Below are 17896 nucleotides of genomic sequence, written 5' to 3' on the forward strand. Positions count from 1 at the left end.
CTGAAGCAGGCTCCAGGCTCCGAGCCATCAGCACAGAGCCCGATGCAGAGCTTGAACTCACGAACTGTGAGATCGTGACCTGAGCCCAAGTTGGATGCTCAACTGACTGAGCCACCCAGGCACCCCTGAATATTTCTTATTTTCTTATAGTTCAGAGAACACTCGGTTTTGTTGCTTATATATATATTTTTGGTATTTCATTGGTACAAAGTAGTATCTTAAAAATATTACAGTTTATTTAGTTAGTGGTGAGAATCTTTTTTCCCAAGTGCTGATTTGGTCTTGGTGGTTACTTAAACTGTCTGTATCCTTTGATGGATACAGAGGCATTCATCCTTGATGGATATTAGTCATGGTTTGCCACATAACAAATGATCATATTGTTGAATTGTTGGGTTTATTTTATAGACATTAAGGTTTATCATAATTATATTTGTTATATCCTTTTAATCTTAGATTTGTTTCTTCTCATTGCATGAAAGTGAAAGTGCATTTTAATAACTGGCTCTGTTGATTTGTTGCTTATGCTTTCTTCTGTTGCACAAAATTTTTATCTCTTTCCTACAGATAAGTATGGTAATCTACTTTCTCCAAAATTTCTTGAATGCTTAGTTCTTCATATATTTAGAATTAGTCATGTTTTTCTCCACATTGATACCGTTTTTCTGGCAGTATTTTTTTAAGATTTTATTTTTTTAAAGTAGGGGTGCCTGGGTGGCTCAGTCGGTTGAGCGTCCGACTTCGGCTCAGGTCACAATCTCACAGCTCTTGAGTTCGAGCCCCGCGTCGGACTCTGTGCTGACAGCTCGGAGCCTGCAGCCTGCTTCAGGTTCTGTGCCTCCCTCTCTGTCTGCCCCAACCCACTCACATTCCGTCTCTGTCTCTCTCAAAAATAAATAAACATCAAAAAAAAATTGTTTTAAGTAATCTATACCCACTGTAAGGCTCAAATTCACAACCCCAAGATCAAGAGTCACGTGTGGCTCCAACTGAGCCAGCCAGGTGCCCTGGCAATAGTTTTTAAATATTGATTTTTCTCTACTTATAAGCACTTTTTAGATGTGATCATTGCTTTGGGATTCCTTGTCTCATGGGTCTTTTTGTTTATTAAAAAAATTTTTTTATGTTTATTTATTTTTGAGAGAGAGAGTGGGGTAGGGGCAGAGAGAGAGGGAGACACAGAATCTGAAGCAGGCTCCAGGCTCTGAGTTGTCAGCACAGAGCCCGACGTGGGGCTCAAACTCCCAGACTGTGAGATCATGACCTGAGCCCAAGTCAGATGCTTAGCTGACTAAGCCACCCAGGTGCCCCTCGTGGGTCTTTTAGTATTTTTTTATTGTGGTAAGTACACATAGCAGAATTAACTATTTTACCCACTTTTATTTAAAAAAATTTTTTTTTTTTAAAAATTTTTTTTTCAAACGTTTATTTATTTTTGGGACAGAGAGAGACAGAGCATGAACGGGGGAGGGGCAGAGAGAGAGGGAGACACAGAATCGGAAACAGGCTCCAGGGTCCGAGCCATCAGCCCAGAGCCTGACGCGGGGCTCGAACTCACGGACCGCGAGATCGTGACCTGGCTGAAGTCGGACGCTTAACCGACTGCGCCACCCAGGCGCCCCTAAAAAAATTTTTTAATGTTAATTTTGAGAGTGAGAGAGCACGAGCAGGGAAGAGAGAGGACAGAGAGAGAGAAGGAGACATAGAATCCCAAGCAGGCTCCAGGCTCTGAGCTGTCAGCACAGAGCCCGACACAGGGCTCAGACTTGGGAACAATGAGATTATGACCTGAGTCAAAGTCAGAAACTTAACCGACTGAGTCACCCAGGCTCCCCTACCCACTTTTAAATACAGCATTCAGTGTCATTAAGTACATTCATGGTGTTGTGCAACTATTACCACCATCCTCTGGTGGTAATATCTTTATTTGATGTATTTCTACTTTAACCTGAAACATTATTGCTGTTATTCTCAGGCAAATTGTTTAAATCTCTCAGTCCTAGTTGCCCTGTCCGTGGATAGGACAGTTGTCCTGTATGAGGATAGTTGTGGAGATAAAACTAGGTAAGACAATAAACTTAAAAATAATTGGGGTATTATATATGCTTAGTAAATGATTGCTCTCTCGTCCTTCCCACTATAATTGGTTTTAAAGACTGGTTGTTGTAGGGTACATCTTTCTTAATTCCCTCAATTATTCTCTTCTCCTCCGAGATACTCATTGTTATTTTTGCCTAATTTCAATAAGATATTTGTAAGTATTAGAATAAACGTTTGTTCACTTTATGTTTGAAACTAATGTGTATGTTTTGTGGATTAGGAATCCCAAATTACTACTTGCCCTCTGCCGCTTACTACTAAGCAATGTTTCACAAGAGACCACAGAAATGCATTCTTATGTTTTGAAACCATTTCTCCTGACACCTTTTCTGATTTTGCCTTGTAAGGCCTCCTACTTGATAAATTAGAGTTTATTTGGAAGAGGTGTCTTTAAATTTTATGTTTGGTACTTTGGGTGTTAGGACCCTAGTTTCTTAATTCATTTATGATCTCCTTTAAATAGATAAGTTATTATTAAATAACAATACTTGAAGCAGTTATCTTAAAGCCATTAAAAGACAGTATTTTGCTTACTGTTTTCATTTTTCAAGGCATACACATAATTATATTTGAGGATACCATGATAGACATTTGCTAATTATGTACTCTTTTTTTGCTAATTATGTACTTTTAAGTCCTAAAGTAATCTACATGTTAATAATCTTAAGTAATGATGTACCACTTTTTTGACACTTCTTTAGATTACTGTTGTTTATAACTATTGCTGAGATACAGATTTTTTTTTTTTTAGTTTTTTTAATGTTTATTTTTTTTGAGAGAGAGAGAGAGACAGAATCTGAAGCAGGGTCCAGGCTCCAAGCAGTCAGCGCAAAGCCCGACGAGGGGCTCGAACTCCCAGACCGCAAGATCACGACCTGAGCTGACACTTAACTGACTAAGCCACCCAGGCGCCCCTTGCTGAGATATATTTAATTTGGGGAATGATGCTGTTAGTTTTCCCCAGGAAAACTGTAGCCTTTTGTTTGGTGTGTTCTCAAAATTTATCTATGAGGCTTTGGAAGAAATAGTAAGTAGACTTCTAAAATACAGTGTAGTCAGTGATTAAATTTATGAGCTACCTGTTTTCTCTTTAGAACTGTATCAAAGATACTCACTTAATCTGTGCACACGTAGCCACATGCAAGTTCCCCTTCTAGGACTTATAATCAGAATGTTGTGCTCTATTTAGACACATAATCAAGAGTAACATATACTTTATTTTCATTGAAAGCAATTTGACCTTTATTCTGTGCTGTGTGTGTGTGTGTGTGTGTGTGTGTGTGTTTCCCTTCCTATACTTAAGAGCTATAATAACATTGCAGTAATGTAAGTTCTTACCTGTAGCCATTTATAGTTACAGGGTGAATGTTTAACTTGGTGCAAAACAGAAATTATGACATAGGAATCTTAATTAGAATTTTGAAATAAAATATTTACTAATAATTTCCCTTCTAATTTCTAAAGATTAAAAATAAAAATTATGGCTGCTGGGGGGCCTGGGTGCTCAGCCAGTTAAACATCTGACTTCAGCTTAGGTCATGATCTTGCACTTGGTGGGTTCGAGCCCCGCATTGGCTCTCCACTGACAGCTCAAAGCCTGGAGCTTGCTTCAGATTCTGTGTCTCCCTCTCTTCAATGCTCCTTCCCTGCTCATGCTCTGACTCTCTCTCAAAAATAAATAAACATTAAAAAACAATTTTTTTTTAAATTATGGCTGCCATGTTACAAAAGTATTCTGCTTTATTTATAAACATGTGAAATCACAGTATTTAAAATTGACCTTTCAAATCCAAACAGAATTCCCTATTTTTTCGTTGTCAGCGTTTACAGGTAGGGAAAGTCTTAGGAAATAATACTATTTCTGTTCTCAAATGTAGATTTTCCCAGATTTCTGTCCATGATGATATATAGATACTGACAAACTCTCACCCAAAAAGGTGATTAAAAAGCTGTTTTTAGAAATCAATAGTAAGAATTGAAACTGGAAAATTATGAGAAGACATTACTGTCCAAATGCTCGAAGGTACTTAAAAGATTAACTCAGAGCATGTTTTGTAATTTCACTGGCCGTTTGACTAAGTTGTAAGTAATTGTATTCATTTAAATTGCAATAAGAATCCGCTTTCCATTTCTATGTCAAGTCCTTGTCAAGTCCTATTTTTGGATATTTTAAAAGATGAATTTCAGTAAGTGTAGAATAATATCAGGTTACATTAAAAACCCACAATTCGATTAAATGCTAGAACTCATACATGGAAATGAGAATATTAAGATTAGTATAGTAATTCTGTACTTTTTTTGATATTAAGTATCAGAGCACTGTATCTGTGTTATTTATACAGCACTTCCGTCTGTTGCTAGTAAACGTGACTTGATTGTAAGCATGTGCCAATTACAGAAAATGGTGTGAGGTCTTAATATTAAGGTTTTAGCACATTGAGAAGTGCTAGGAATGTGACAAATACTTGCATTCTTGTATTTAGTATATCCTTATATTTTTCAGGTTATTCAAGTTATAAATTATTGGATAGAAGACTACTGTATTGATAGAAAGTAGTGTCTTAGATGCATGTTGTGAGGAAAATACATAATTTATAGCCATTATTAATATAATTAATATATTGTATACACAAATGTACCAGAATGAATGTTTGCAATTTTATACATGTTACATGTTGCCAGTAGAATCCCAGAAGGTTCTGTAACAAATCATGTGCTTTCCTTGTAGATTGTTTTTTTTGTTTGTTTGTTCTAAAATGATCAAAATTATTGGTGATCATTGATCAATTACTTGATTTAAAAAAATGTTTTCTAACTATAAAAATTATGCCCCTTTTATTTCCCTAAATTGAAAAGCTGAGAAACTAAAAGGGATTTTTAAGATGGAAATAACAAAGGGTGCTTATTTTCAAAGAAAAATAGAGGAGGTAGAATGTCTTCCAATTTTTCCCTTAAAGTTTTTTTTTGCAACTCACCATAGATTTTATCCTAAGAAAAATAAAAAAAATTGTTCCTTTTCATAATAAGATCACCATAATATTGCCATATTTCTAAAAAACAAAATTCAAGATTGAACATTTAGTTTTGTCTGGCTTGAGAATTTATTTCCCCACAATTAAGAGTAGTATTTCTTACTTTCTAAAACCCATGATCCCTTTTAATCAATAAAAGATGTCTGTTCTCCTTTGATGTTCATATTTTTTAAATCAATTAGTTCTTATGTTTAAAATTAAAGCACGTTATGAGTATCCTTTTCTTAAAATAATTTTTCTTACCTTCTGTCTTGCCCAGAAGTAGATTTTATAACCCTTCCCCCATGAGAAGGAATATCCCTTCCCTCTCCCGTGCTGAGAATCTACAAATTAGAGATTACAGTTAGTACAGTGTGCCCTGTAATAAACACTTTTGTTTTACTTAAGTAAACACTTTTTGTTTAGGTGAGAGCTGGTCACACAAAAATTCAACAAATGAGGTATTAAAGGCATTACATTTACCTCATGATTTGGCCAGATTTTGCTCCTGTTTTGGGATGAAATTATGTATGTATATTATATACATTCAGATGTTATTAAAATCCCATAAAATAAAGACATTTCAATTTAAAACTAAGATGGGTAGGAGCTGGTAAAACATAAAAATGTTTCATCTTTCACAATTGTAATCAGTTTCACGTCACATTGATTATACTCTTCCGAGTAGAGCAAAACAAGTTCAGGCAAGATAGCCCCTGTGGGCTTTAGTTATTGTGCTCCGTAATTCTGCAGCACTAGTTATCTACGTCATGTAGTTTGAGAACTTAGCTTTTGAGGCTCTGTGTACAACTCCACGTGAGTATTGATGATCACATGCTTCTGACCTTTAAACTTTTTTTCTTATGACATTCTAGGTCCGGGAAGGGATTAAAGCTGTGGTAGAGTGGGACAATTTTGCATCTAAAAAGACACATGTTTTCTCTCTTTTTCCCATTCTGGAGTGTGGCTCTAAAATAAAGCATGCTGTATTGCATCGAGATGGAGCAGAAGTGAAGGGGTGGTGTTATTGGCACTACTGAAGTTTTTCATTTCTTTTTTCATGTTTTTTATCTGTTTCCATTACCTTGCCCATAAGATTCTATACTAGCTTTAGCTTTATAGGTTAAGTTAGGTACAGTGGTTGGTAGAAGTGAAAACAGGAGTGACCTTAATTAAAACCAGAAGCAGTCACATCTGTTTTGGAGAAGTGTCCGTTTCATTTGGGTTAAATGGAAATGGAGTTTTTGTTTTTCCAATGTGTTTAGTTTTCTAATATCTACCTATTTCTTGCCAGCAGGCCACAGTAAAATGTTCTTACCATTAATTGGGGTCTTCGAGTCCTTTATTTTTCTTTCTTAGTTTGGAAATCAGGTCAGGAAGAGCAGGGTCTGAGAAGGTAAAGAGTTTGCTTTGGGGCACCTGGGTGACTCAGTTGGTTAAGTGTCCAACTTTGGCTCAGAACATGATCTCACAGTTCATGAGTTTGAGCCCCATATCGGGCTCTGTGCTGATAGCTCAGAGCCTGGGGCCTGCTTAGAATTCTGTGTCTCCCTCTCTCTCTGCCCTTCCCCTGCTCAAACTCTCTCTCTCAAAAATAAATAAACATTGAAAAAATTAAAAACAAAATTGACACAATAGTATATTTAGTGGAACTTGTTATTTCAGAATAAAATTGGGTCTTGGCTTTACATGATTATTTTTCCTTAATTCTATAATTCAAGGTTTTGCTTTACTTATTTATTTGCATTATTAAAATAAATCCAGAAGAACTTTCCTTTAAATTAATAACATATATATAGATAGTTGGTTGTGAAAGTATTTAATTGATATTCCATTTTGTCCTATTTAAAGTGATTTGGTGTGTCTGTGTTAACAATTATGTAAATGTTCCAGATTCAAGCAGGTTAGATGTTATCATAACATACTGACTTGCTAGGCTAGTTTTTATCATTTTTTAATGTAACAATAATCCTCAAAAATAATGTTTTAGTTATCTGCACACAGCTGTCATTATAAAATGTTTAATGCATTGGGCACTATAGTAACCACGTTTTAAGTAAACCAGAAGGGCTTCCACGTGTTGGCTTTTGCGATGTAGTATAAAGGTCATTGGGTATACCTGTCTTGACTTGGTACAGCATGTCAGTTTGGAAAAGCCACGTGCAGGTTTGAGATTTTGAGATTGGGACTCACGTAGAAAGCTTGAGGTAACAAAAATTAAAAAAACTATTATCTGATGGCCTCAATGATAAAAGAGGACATAAAGCTTTGGATCCCCCCTCTTTTTTAAACAGACTGTGAAGACTGCTTGACAGACACTTGCAATCCAGTCACATAAGTGTAAGAAAGAAACATTGGTCCTCATGGAAGAAGAGCAAGATTTACCAGAACAACCAGTAAGTATTTCCTTTAATAATTTAAAGTTCTTTATAGAAAAGCTAATCTTAAGAGATTTTAAAGATCACTCAGTTATACTGCAGATTCCAATTTAGAAATAAAAATAAGGAAGAGACTTCTTATACTTTCCTTCTAAGAAAACAATTTCATGTCCTTTAATTCACATTTTGTTAATACCTGGGAGTCTGCTTAGAAAATTCATTATTACAAACTGAGTATTGCATGGGCGCCTGGATGGCTCAGTTGGTTAAGCGTCTGACTCTGGCTCAGGTTATGATCTTGTGGTACATGAGTTCGAGCCCTGCGTTCGGCTCTGTGCTGACAGCTCAGAACCTGGAGCCTGCTTCAGGTTCTGTGTCCCCCTCTCTCTCCACCCCACCCCTACTTGTGCTGTCTCTCTCTGTCTTTCAAAAAAGAATAAACATTAAAAAATAAAAATAAAAAAAGTACTGTATTTGCAAATGCCATTTAAAAAAAACCAACAATTGCTATCCTTATAGTTTTTAGAAAATAAAAGAGGATGTCTATTTACCAGTAAAACAGTATATATTATCATTTGTGCCAGAAAACGTACTTTTTATCTTTACCTAAATTTTTCTGATTAAGTTTTTAAAAAGTAGTAGTAGTTGAAGAAAGTATAATTTGATTACTAATTGTTAAAAATTAGTATTTTTAAATACTAAAATACTTATTTTAAAAAGTAGATAAAAAATAGATAAGACCTTAGAGTCCAGGTTAGATTCTTAATTTCTTTTAAATATTTAACATAAATAAATAAAATAATTTTAAATGTCCTCAAGTGATACAGATTTATTGCCTTGTTGTGGCCTTTTGTTTGTTTGTATATTTTGGTCTTTCTGTGTTTTGACCCTTAGCATTTAAAAAAGCAAAATAAATAAATAAATAAATAAATAAATAAATAAATAAATAAATAAATAAATAAGGAAAGGCAATAGTAATCATTCTCGTAGATACTTTTGTATTAAAGGATGTTTTTCTTTTGTGTTGAGATTTTTCTGAAGTTAGATAAATACTGAGTCAGTTTACTATCCTGAATGAGCCTCTTGCATTTTATATGAAGGGAGAATGCAGAATGATACATGTTTACCTTTATGAAAATCCAGCTTAGAAAAATTTGAATTTTGAAAGCAGGTAATAGGGTATGTTTTTCATGTTCCAGATGTATTCTTTATATCACAGAAAGATGGACATGTGCTCACAAGAAGTCCTTTAATACATTTTTAATATTTCCTTTATGTTGAGAAGTACATACTGATGATTACTTTGCCATTTTTCTTTTAGCCCTCTCACTTAAGGCAAGTATAAAACCAGAAAGATACAGCAATTGGTAAAATGACCTTGAGACATTTGAAATGTCATCCCTTATCCCTGTTGGGACATCGATAATCAAGGAAATGGTAGAATTAAAAATCATCCTCAGCAGTGTTCCTAGGATATGTACTGTGAGAACAAATAGCTGGGTTAGAGACCTTAAATGTACCAAAGAAAATGATGGCATTGAGTTTTTAATGTAGTAAGACAGAAGTCTGGTCAAGAGGTCTAGTTTCAAAAGACTTATGTGTTGACATACTGTTGAAATGGGTATTGTTGTTAGTAACTCCTTATGTATTTAAAGTAGAATTGTGAGGCTGACCTGCTGGTGAGTTGTCTTTTCTACTCTGGTTTATTTCCTTGCTCTTCTATTCAGTTTCTATAACGTGATGTCCAAAACCTGTTTGTTACTTAAGAAGGTGAGAAATGAAACCATTTTAAAAACATTTTCTGCTGACTATAAATGGTGATTGTCACAGAGCATCATTTTTTTATTGATTTGTTCCTGGGCCTTAATTTTTATTTTTATCTTATCTTGTCTTATCTTATCTTATCTTATCTTATCTTAATTAGAGGGAGAGGGAGAGAGAGAGAGAGAGAGAACAAGTGGGAGAGGGATAGAGAGAGAGAGAGAAAATCCCAAGCAGGCTCTGCAGTGTCATCGCAGAGCCTGACGCAGGGCTTGAACACACAAACCATGAGATCATGGCCTGAGCCAAAGTCGGAGGCTTAACTGACTAAGCCACCCAGGCTCCCCTTGGGTCTTAATTTTTAAAGGTAACTGAGTGATAACACAGGGAAGTCAGTACCATTGAAGGAAAAGCTTAATGTCCTTAAAAGTGAAAGGCATGGCACGTCACACAGGGCCACAGTGGGAGGCACCAATGTCAGTTAGGAGGCAAAAAGGAGCTAGGGGAAAGCATAGGCCATAGCCATTATTGGAGTTTCCAGAGGCAAGGCAAGGCAGGGTAAACGATTTAGGTTTGTGTAGTCTGAATAATTCCAAGGGCTTTTGGGGTATCAAGGATGTTACTGGGTGCTGGTGTCTGGCTCTGGGGTGACTCAGAGCAGGGGAAGTATTGGCTTGGTGTGTAAGTTGGATAAAGGAGATGGACCAGAGTATGGGCTCTGGATCACAGGGAAGATGTACACAGCTTGGTCCTTAGTTTGGCCCTGTGACTAATGGCTGCCAAATGGACAAATACAGAATCTGACAAAACACAGAATATTTAAGAACTGTTCAAAATAATTACAATGGAAAGAGTAAATGTTATACTTTGAAGAGAAAAACAGGTCTTCACAGGCTGTAGTAGAGGTGTAAAATTTGAGTAGAAAGAATGATTCTATTCCAAGTTAATGATGATAAATAAAACCAAGAGTTTTAACCCTACTGTTACTTGTATATATAGATGTTACTAGTGACATTATTACAAGAATTATTTTAATCTCACTATCTCTTCTTGTCTCTTTCCTGCTGAATTATCCCTTTCTTGTTTCTTTACTAAGTACTTGCCCTGTCTTAAGCTTTATTCAGGTCATTGTTGACAGTGCAACATAAATTTTAGCTTTGGGTTTTCTGTCAATTGATTATTGCCGATCAATCCTCAGTCTTCTGCATTTGGAAATGGTTCACTCTGTGTTCACCAGTTACCTTGAAATTATTGTCTTTCCCCTTCCTTGACCCCCAGTCTTTATCTTTTTCAAATACTCTGAAACAGTTGTATTATTGTCCAAACTGGAACTCTTTTGAGGAGTAAAAGGGGACACTAAACAGACTTGGTTCCGGGATAAGAGGTATAAACCAAGATTGTCCCTGCTAAGCTGGAAGCACATAAAAATACCTGCTTTTATGGCTATCAGGGGTGCTCTCTGAATTCAAGTTTTGAAAGGACCTACATGCATAGGAAAAATTTTAGAAGAATATACAGCAAACTTAATACTGATTATTTCATGGAGGAATGAGGCAGAATGAAGTCTTTTCTATCTTATACATATCTGAATGGTTTGAATTTTTAAAAATAAGAGCATGTATGCCTTTTGTATTAAAATGTTAAAAAGAAATTACTAATGCTTACTGTAGACAACACAAGTGGCAAATGCTTTATAACCATAGTATACTCTCCAGGCTAGGATGTAGAAAAGGAGTGTAGCTTGGGAACCATTTTTGAGAACAATAAAAAGGACGTTAAAATTGTGTTTTGGACTTGGAGGGGAAGGAGAAGAAGAGGTAGAACAGGTGGTGAAGAGACAACTTCTTGACTCAACACCCCTGATTTCTTTTGTGTCTTCTTTATCAAGGAGGATAAACTTAGGTAAAGGATAGCATACCTCAAAGTTTAAAAATGTTTTTATTCCCATATTTATAAGCAAGTACCTAACTTCTTTCAAATGAGTTCTGTTCCTCCAGACTAATAGCAGTTTTATACCATAAGCCTAAAACTTAGAGACATCAGTGCAAAGCCAGCCTTGATCATCTGAAAAATCAGAGTAAGGAAATGCTTGAAACAAAACATGGATATTTCCTTTCCTTTAAGGCATGATTTTTTTTTTTTTTTTTAGCAGAGGTACAAATAGAACCCTGATTTCACAAATTTGCCATTGGTTCTTTTTTTTTTATGTTATCTTCAGTTATAACATGCCCGTAAGATTATATCGTTTTTTTAAAATAAAAGCTTTGAGAAAAAATTGACATATCCATTTTAAAGTAGTGTTTTTTTTTTTTTTTAACGTTTATTTATTTATTTTTGAGACAGAGAGAGACAGAGCATGAACGGGGGAGGGTCAGAGAGAGAGGGAGACACAGAATCAGAAGCAGGCTCCAGGCTCTGAGCTGTCAGCACAGAGCCCGACGCGGCGCTCGAACTCACGGACTGCGAGATCGTGACCTGAGCCGAAGTCGGACGCTTAACCGACTGAGCCACCCAGGCACCCCGTAAAGTAGTGGTTTTTAATATATTCGCAATGTTTTTTAGTGATCACTAGAATCAATTTTAAAACATTTTCATCATTCCAAAAAGAAACTCCATACCCATTGGCAGCCACCCCCCAACTCCCTCATCCCCTGCAGCCCTAGGTAACTATTGATCTAACTTGTGTCTAAAAATTTGCCTGTTTGTAGACATTTCATGTAAATGGAATCATACATTATGTGGTTCTTTGTGACTGGCGTTCTCCACTTAGCATAATCTTTTCAGGGTTCATTTACATTGCAGCATATATTATGTACCAGTACTTCATTCCCTTTTATTGCTGAATAATACTGTATGAATTTATTTTATTTATCATTCATTGTTTTATTTATCATTATTTTAACATTTTATTTATCCATTTATCTGTTTATTCATGAGCATTGGGGTTGTTTTCACTTTTTGGCTATTTTGAATAATGTTGTTAGGAACATTCCTGGACATATGTTTTCTTTCTTTTTTTTTCTTTTTCCCTTTTTTTTTTTTGTTTGTTTGTTTGTTTGTTTGGTTTTTGGTTATATAGCTAGGAGTCAAATTGCTGGGTTATATGGTAACTCTGTATTTAATCCCTTGAGGAACTACTAAACTTTTCCAAAGTAGCTACACTATTTTACATTAGGTTTCTGGATTGTACTGTTTCAACCCGTACTTTTGTAATATCTGTCTGTATCTTTTTGAGTTAGTTTACCTGCTTGGAATGCCAGGCAGCGGATGCTTCCTATCTCTGATTTACAGGGGGACATAATTGCCCAAATCAAGGCAAACAATGTCTGAAATGTTAAATTTAATCATATTAAATGGCTATATTCCCACCTGATATTTTTGTTTAAGATTATTTAGTAGATTTTCAGCTTTTTATTAGCTTGAGATACTCTCAGTCCATAATCTTGTAATTTTGTATGGCTAAGCATACTAAGCATGTTTCTACTGTGACTAGTTATTCTAATCAGAGAACTCTAAAATCAGATTCTTTGTAATATATATGAAAGCAAGGAAATCCACTGGTACTGTTAAATGTTGTTGATCTTCTGTTTGGGATTCTTAAACTGTTTCAGTGGAAATGCTTTTACCTCAGAATGAATTAGAAAAAGATGAAAATCTGGAATAAAACAGAATAGCATAAAGAATATTTTTTAAATTACTCATAACATGATAAGAATTTATCTTTATTTTTGGCATGTACTTTAAGTATAAAGACATTTCTGTTTCATAAAGTAATAAATGAGTTAATGTTGAATATGCCATACTTACTGTTTGATAATATAATTAGGAGTCTGTTAAAATTTAAAACCAACTAATTTGTACCCAAGTTTGGATACTTTACTCTGGTAAACATTGTATCTTGAGTAAAAATCCTGGTAAACATTTTACCTTGAATCTGAAAAACAATTTTTTCATTGAAAAGAAAGAGCTCATGTGAAAAACAAAGAAGCCCATCTCTAACTCTAAAATATAACAAAGGTTAATTAAATAAATGTAAACAAAACAAAACAAAATGAAATAGTTACCCTGTAAATTATTAGTTAATATCAGCCTGCCATTTGAATAGGTAGATGATTTCAGAAACAGAGCACTATATTGATGCCTTTGTATATTTATTTTTGCAGGTGAAAAAAGCCAAGATGCAGGAATCAGGAGAGCAAACTTTAAGGTATGAAAAGTTGAATTTCTTTTTAATGATCTACTTAGTTTTTTTCACCTGCTATTTATAAGTATATGGGTACATTTTGGGTTGACTACTCTAGTTTTGAATTTTAGCATCAGTCTTTAGGTTTTGAAATTATTTAGTTTAAGGTGAAAGTATCCTTCCACTGGTTTGTCCTTGAAACAAATAAGTGCTGATTTTTGTCTTATTCATTCATTATTTGTTTAGGGATATGTACTGAACTCATGTTATCTATCAGGTCCTGCAATATACGGAAGAGACATGATGGTGAACATTCTTCAGTCAGATGTACAGGGTACAAAATGGGAAAAAGAAGCAGAAATAAGGGAAATCCAAAGGATTTGGCATTAATCACCAAATGGACATGGGATGCCTTAATCATTAGCTCCACTCCCTGTAGATAAGAGACAGCTTCTTTGCCCCTCATACTCCGGCTTCCACAACACCAGAGTTTTCAGTTTTCCACAGTCCTTACTTCTGTTTGTCTATGAACCAGTAACTGCACCACCTCTAACATCTGAACTTCCAGAATCCTACTCTTTTAGTACCACACACTCCATTCCAGCTCATTTATTCTACTGCCACGCTAGCCATGTGATATCTTCCTGTGCATTTTCCGTTAAATGAGCTATCATATTTTCACTCTTACCCATTGACGCTTCCCACAAAGATTTCAATATTTTTCTTATGCTTTTTAAATTATAAGATCTATTAATCAGTCCCTTGCAAACATTTCTACCTTGTTCTCCTTTTCCCCTGTGTCATGCTTCCTTAGCAAAACCACAACCCTGGGTAGACCACCTGTTCACCTATTCCATTCTTACTTCCAGTCACCTGAACATTGTCAGAGAAAAACACAAAACTGTTTTCATTTATGATTACATCGCAAACAGGCACTTAAGCACTCCTGGTGGTCCAGCCACCCTTCCTAGTGTGTTTTATCCTAGGCTGTAAAATCATCTTTCTTTCCCTCCCTCCCTTCCTCCTTGCCTCCTGCCTCCTCCCCTTCCTTTCATCTTCCTTGCCCTTTACTTTGCTCCCATTTACCCAGCTGGGGATCTTGCTCCCTAATTCAAAGAGAACTTAGAAACATTTAGATAGAAACTATCTCATTTGTCTGTCACCACATCTACCCATTTATCTGCTTCTCTACAATATTCTCTTTTACCCTATCCTCTGAAGTTAATTCCTCTGCTTATATCTAAGGCTGATCCTTCCAGTTATATTATGGAACCTACCACCTTTGTCTTTTCCTATAATTATCCCTTCTCTCTCCTTCAGTTTCTTTATTATGATAAAATATATATAGCATAAACTTCACCATTCATTCATTTTTAAGTGTATAAATCAGCGGCATTATTATATTCACATTGTTGTGCAACCATCACCACCATCCATCTCTAGAACTTTTTTCATCTTCCTAAACTGAAACTCTGTATTCATTAAATAATAGTCCCCATTTCCCTGTTCTCCCAACTCCTGGCAACCACTGTTCTACTTTCTGTCTCTGTGATTTTGACTACTCTGAGTACCTCCTTTTAGTGGAATCAGACAGTATTTGTCTTTATGTGACTGGCTTGTTTTATTTAGTGCAGTGTCTTCAGGGTTCATTTATGTCATAGCATGTGTTAGGATTTCCTTCCTTTTTAAGGCTGAATAATATTCCATTGTACGTCCAAACCTAATTTTGTTTATTCATTATTGGTTGATTGTGTTGATTATTTATCAGAGAGAGCGAGAGAGAGAAGGGAATGAGCAGAGAGAGAGGAATGAGCAGAGAGAGAATGAGCATGGAACCTGACATGGGGCTCGAACCCATGAACCATGAGATCATGGCCTGAGCCAAAACCAGAGTTGGATGCTTAAACCAACTGAGCCATCCAAGTGCCCCTGTGTTGATTATTGACAAGAGTTCTACTGAATAAGAATCAAGCATTTGTGATGCTCCTTACTTTTTGAAGAGTTTGGGTGTTTTTGCTTTTTAGAGGGAGAAGTCCTTTTATTTGAGAACATCTTTTTTTTTTCACCATGCACAACTATTAAGCAAAATTTATGTTTATATAACTGTGAAAATAAATGTTGAGATAGTACATAATTTTTCTAGATTTAATAATTTTATTTATTTTTAAAAAATTTTTAATGTTTATTTTTGAGAGGGACAGACAGAGTGCAAGTGGAGGGAGATACAGAATCAGAAGCAGGCTCCAGGCTCCAAGCTGTCAGCACAGAGCCCCATGTGGGGCTCGAACTCACAGACTGTAAGATCATGACCTGGGCCAAAGTCGGACACTTAACCTACTGAACCACCCAGGCGCCCCTAGATCTAAAATTTTAAATGTTTAACAAAGTACTAGGGGCACCTGGGTGGTTCAGTCCAATTGGGCATCCGACTCTTGGTTTCATCCCTGCTGACAGCTCAGAGCTTGGAGCCTGCTTTGGATTCTGTCTCCCTCTCTCTCTGCCCCTTCCCCACTCATTCTCTCTCTCTCTCTCTCTCTCTCTCCCTCTCTCTCTCTCTCTCTCTCTCTCAAAAATAAATAAACATAAAAAATTTTGATGCTGTGTATTTTTAATATAAATAACATTTATTTTAAAAGTTTTGCTGCGTAGAAACTATTCATGTTTTTTATTAGTCAGTCTTACCTTTCCAGATATATGGAGCCTCTCGTACAGTGTCCTCTACTTCTCCCTAGAGTGTAGAATAGCAAAGTGGATTTCTTTCTAGGAAACACGAATATGGAAAGGATGCCTGGGCTGGGGAGAAGTTGTAATATAATAATAATGGCTACAGTTAAATTGTCTGTGTTCTAGTCTCTCAGTACTTTTTATATATTAACTAATCCCTACAACTACCCTATGAGTTAGGCTCTATTATTATCCCTCTTTGACAGTTGAAACTGGAGTGCAAAGAATTACCCAAAGTCATTAAGCTAGTTTTGGCAGAGTGGAATATGAATGCAAGCAGTCTGGCTCTGGAATCTGTAGTCTTAATCATTATGCTAACCTGGTAGTTGAGGGAATAACTAAAGAGTGGAAAGTAAAGTAGAAGGAAGAGGGAGTTAGTTAGTAAAATCTCCATTCCAGAATTTCAGTGAGAATCTTGCCAACATTAAAGTGTGTGACATAATGACTTGTTCTCCCAGTTTATGTGATTTACCTTTTGCAATTTCTCTGAATTTCCCTTATAACTTAAAAAAAAAAAAGGTATTGTTCCATCTGGGATATGATAACAAATTTAGAAAAACATTTTTTAATTAGAGAAGAAAAATATAGCAGAATGAGCCATTTTAAGGTTCAGAATCCCCTTCTGGGAAGCAAGCATATGTAATTTGAAAAAACTTTTCAAGTGATTATGAGAATCACTTTCTGAAATCAGACATCTCTCTACTTCCCTGGGGAACTTTGGAAACAAAGCAACAGTGCAGTTTTAAGTGTTGTGGAGGTGTTTGTTTTTTTTTTTTTTTTCCCTACCACATGGTCTTTAGAAAAACTCTGACTTGCCTATAGCTCTATAACTTAGCTAGAATTTCTGAATGATATGAAAGCGGAAGGGGTCTAGTGATATGAGAAAGAACAGTCACATGCTGAGGGTACACTACCCTTGACCCTAGCTCTTCAGGTAGCTGCTAAAACCAATAATAATAATACCATGAGGAAGACTTACTTTGCCTCCTACTTGTATAGCCTAGGAAGAAATGGGTTTGATGTAATCACTTTAAGCAATGCAGCAAGTCCATGAGGGACTAATGTATTCATTTTGGTTCTCTCAGTCAAGTGAGCAGCCCTGAAGTCAGTGATCAGAAACCTGAAACTTCAAGCCTTGCTTCAAACCTTACCATGTCAGAGGAAAGTAAGTACTATATTCTGTGCATGATGGAAGAGGTATTCCTATAGGTAATGCTGTTCTTTTATAATTGGTTTTCACTGACTGCCTTTTTTGTCCCATATGTACAGAAGGCTTTCCTTTCCGTGTGTGTGTGTGTGTTCATCCCCGTGCTCCCATATAAACTTTATTGACATACCAGCTGAGGAACAAAATTGCATGGAATCCACTTACCTGAGGAGTCACACTTGACTTTATTTTTGTTTTGAAGTTGAATGTTCTTGGGGCGCCTGGGTGGCTCAGTCGGTTGAGCCTCCAACTTCGGCTCAGGTCATGATCTCACGGTCTGTGAGTTCAAGCCCCGCGTTGAGCTCTATGCTGACAGCTCAGAGTCTGGAGCCTGCTTTGGATTCTGTGTCTCCCTCTCTCTCTGCCTGTCCCCCGTTCATGCTCTGTCTCTCTCTGTCTCAAAAATAAATAAACATTAAAAAAAATTAAAAAAAAAAAAAGAAGTTGGATTTCTATAGGTAATATGCCTTACCATCAGAAAAGTTTGTAGGCCAACCTCTGACTGCTCTTCTGGAGGCTTTGATGTTTTTCC

At 36.0% G+C, this 17896-nt stretch overlaps 1 protein-coding gene across 2 annotated transcripts in view; it reads left to right on the forward strand.

Annotated features, from left to right (window-relative positions):
• EYA3 (EYA transcriptional coactivator and phosphatase 3) overlaps positions 1–17896 on the forward strand; it is a 97119-nt gene that overhangs the window by 18787 nt on the left and 60436 nt on the right. For both annotated transcript variants that reach the window (XM_047870797.1, XM_047870798.1), the window contains exons 2-4: positions 7406–7507; positions 13414–13457; positions 17243–17322. In XM_047870797.1, coding sequence (XP_047726753.1) covers positions 7475–7507; positions 13414–13457; positions 17243–17322 — 157 coding nt within the window. In that variant the 5' untranslated portion in view covers positions 7406–7474. The remainder of the gene's footprint in view (positions 1–7405; positions 7508–13413; positions 13458–17242; positions 17323–17896) is intronic.

The sequence above is a fragment of the Prionailurus viverrinus genome, chromosome C1 (genome assembly GCF_022837055.1).
Source record: "Prionailurus viverrinus isolate Anna chromosome C1, UM_Priviv_1.0, whole genome shotgun sequence".
NCBI classification, from domain to species: Eukaryota; Metazoa; Chordata; class Mammalia; order Carnivora; family Felidae; genus Prionailurus; species Prionailurus viverrinus.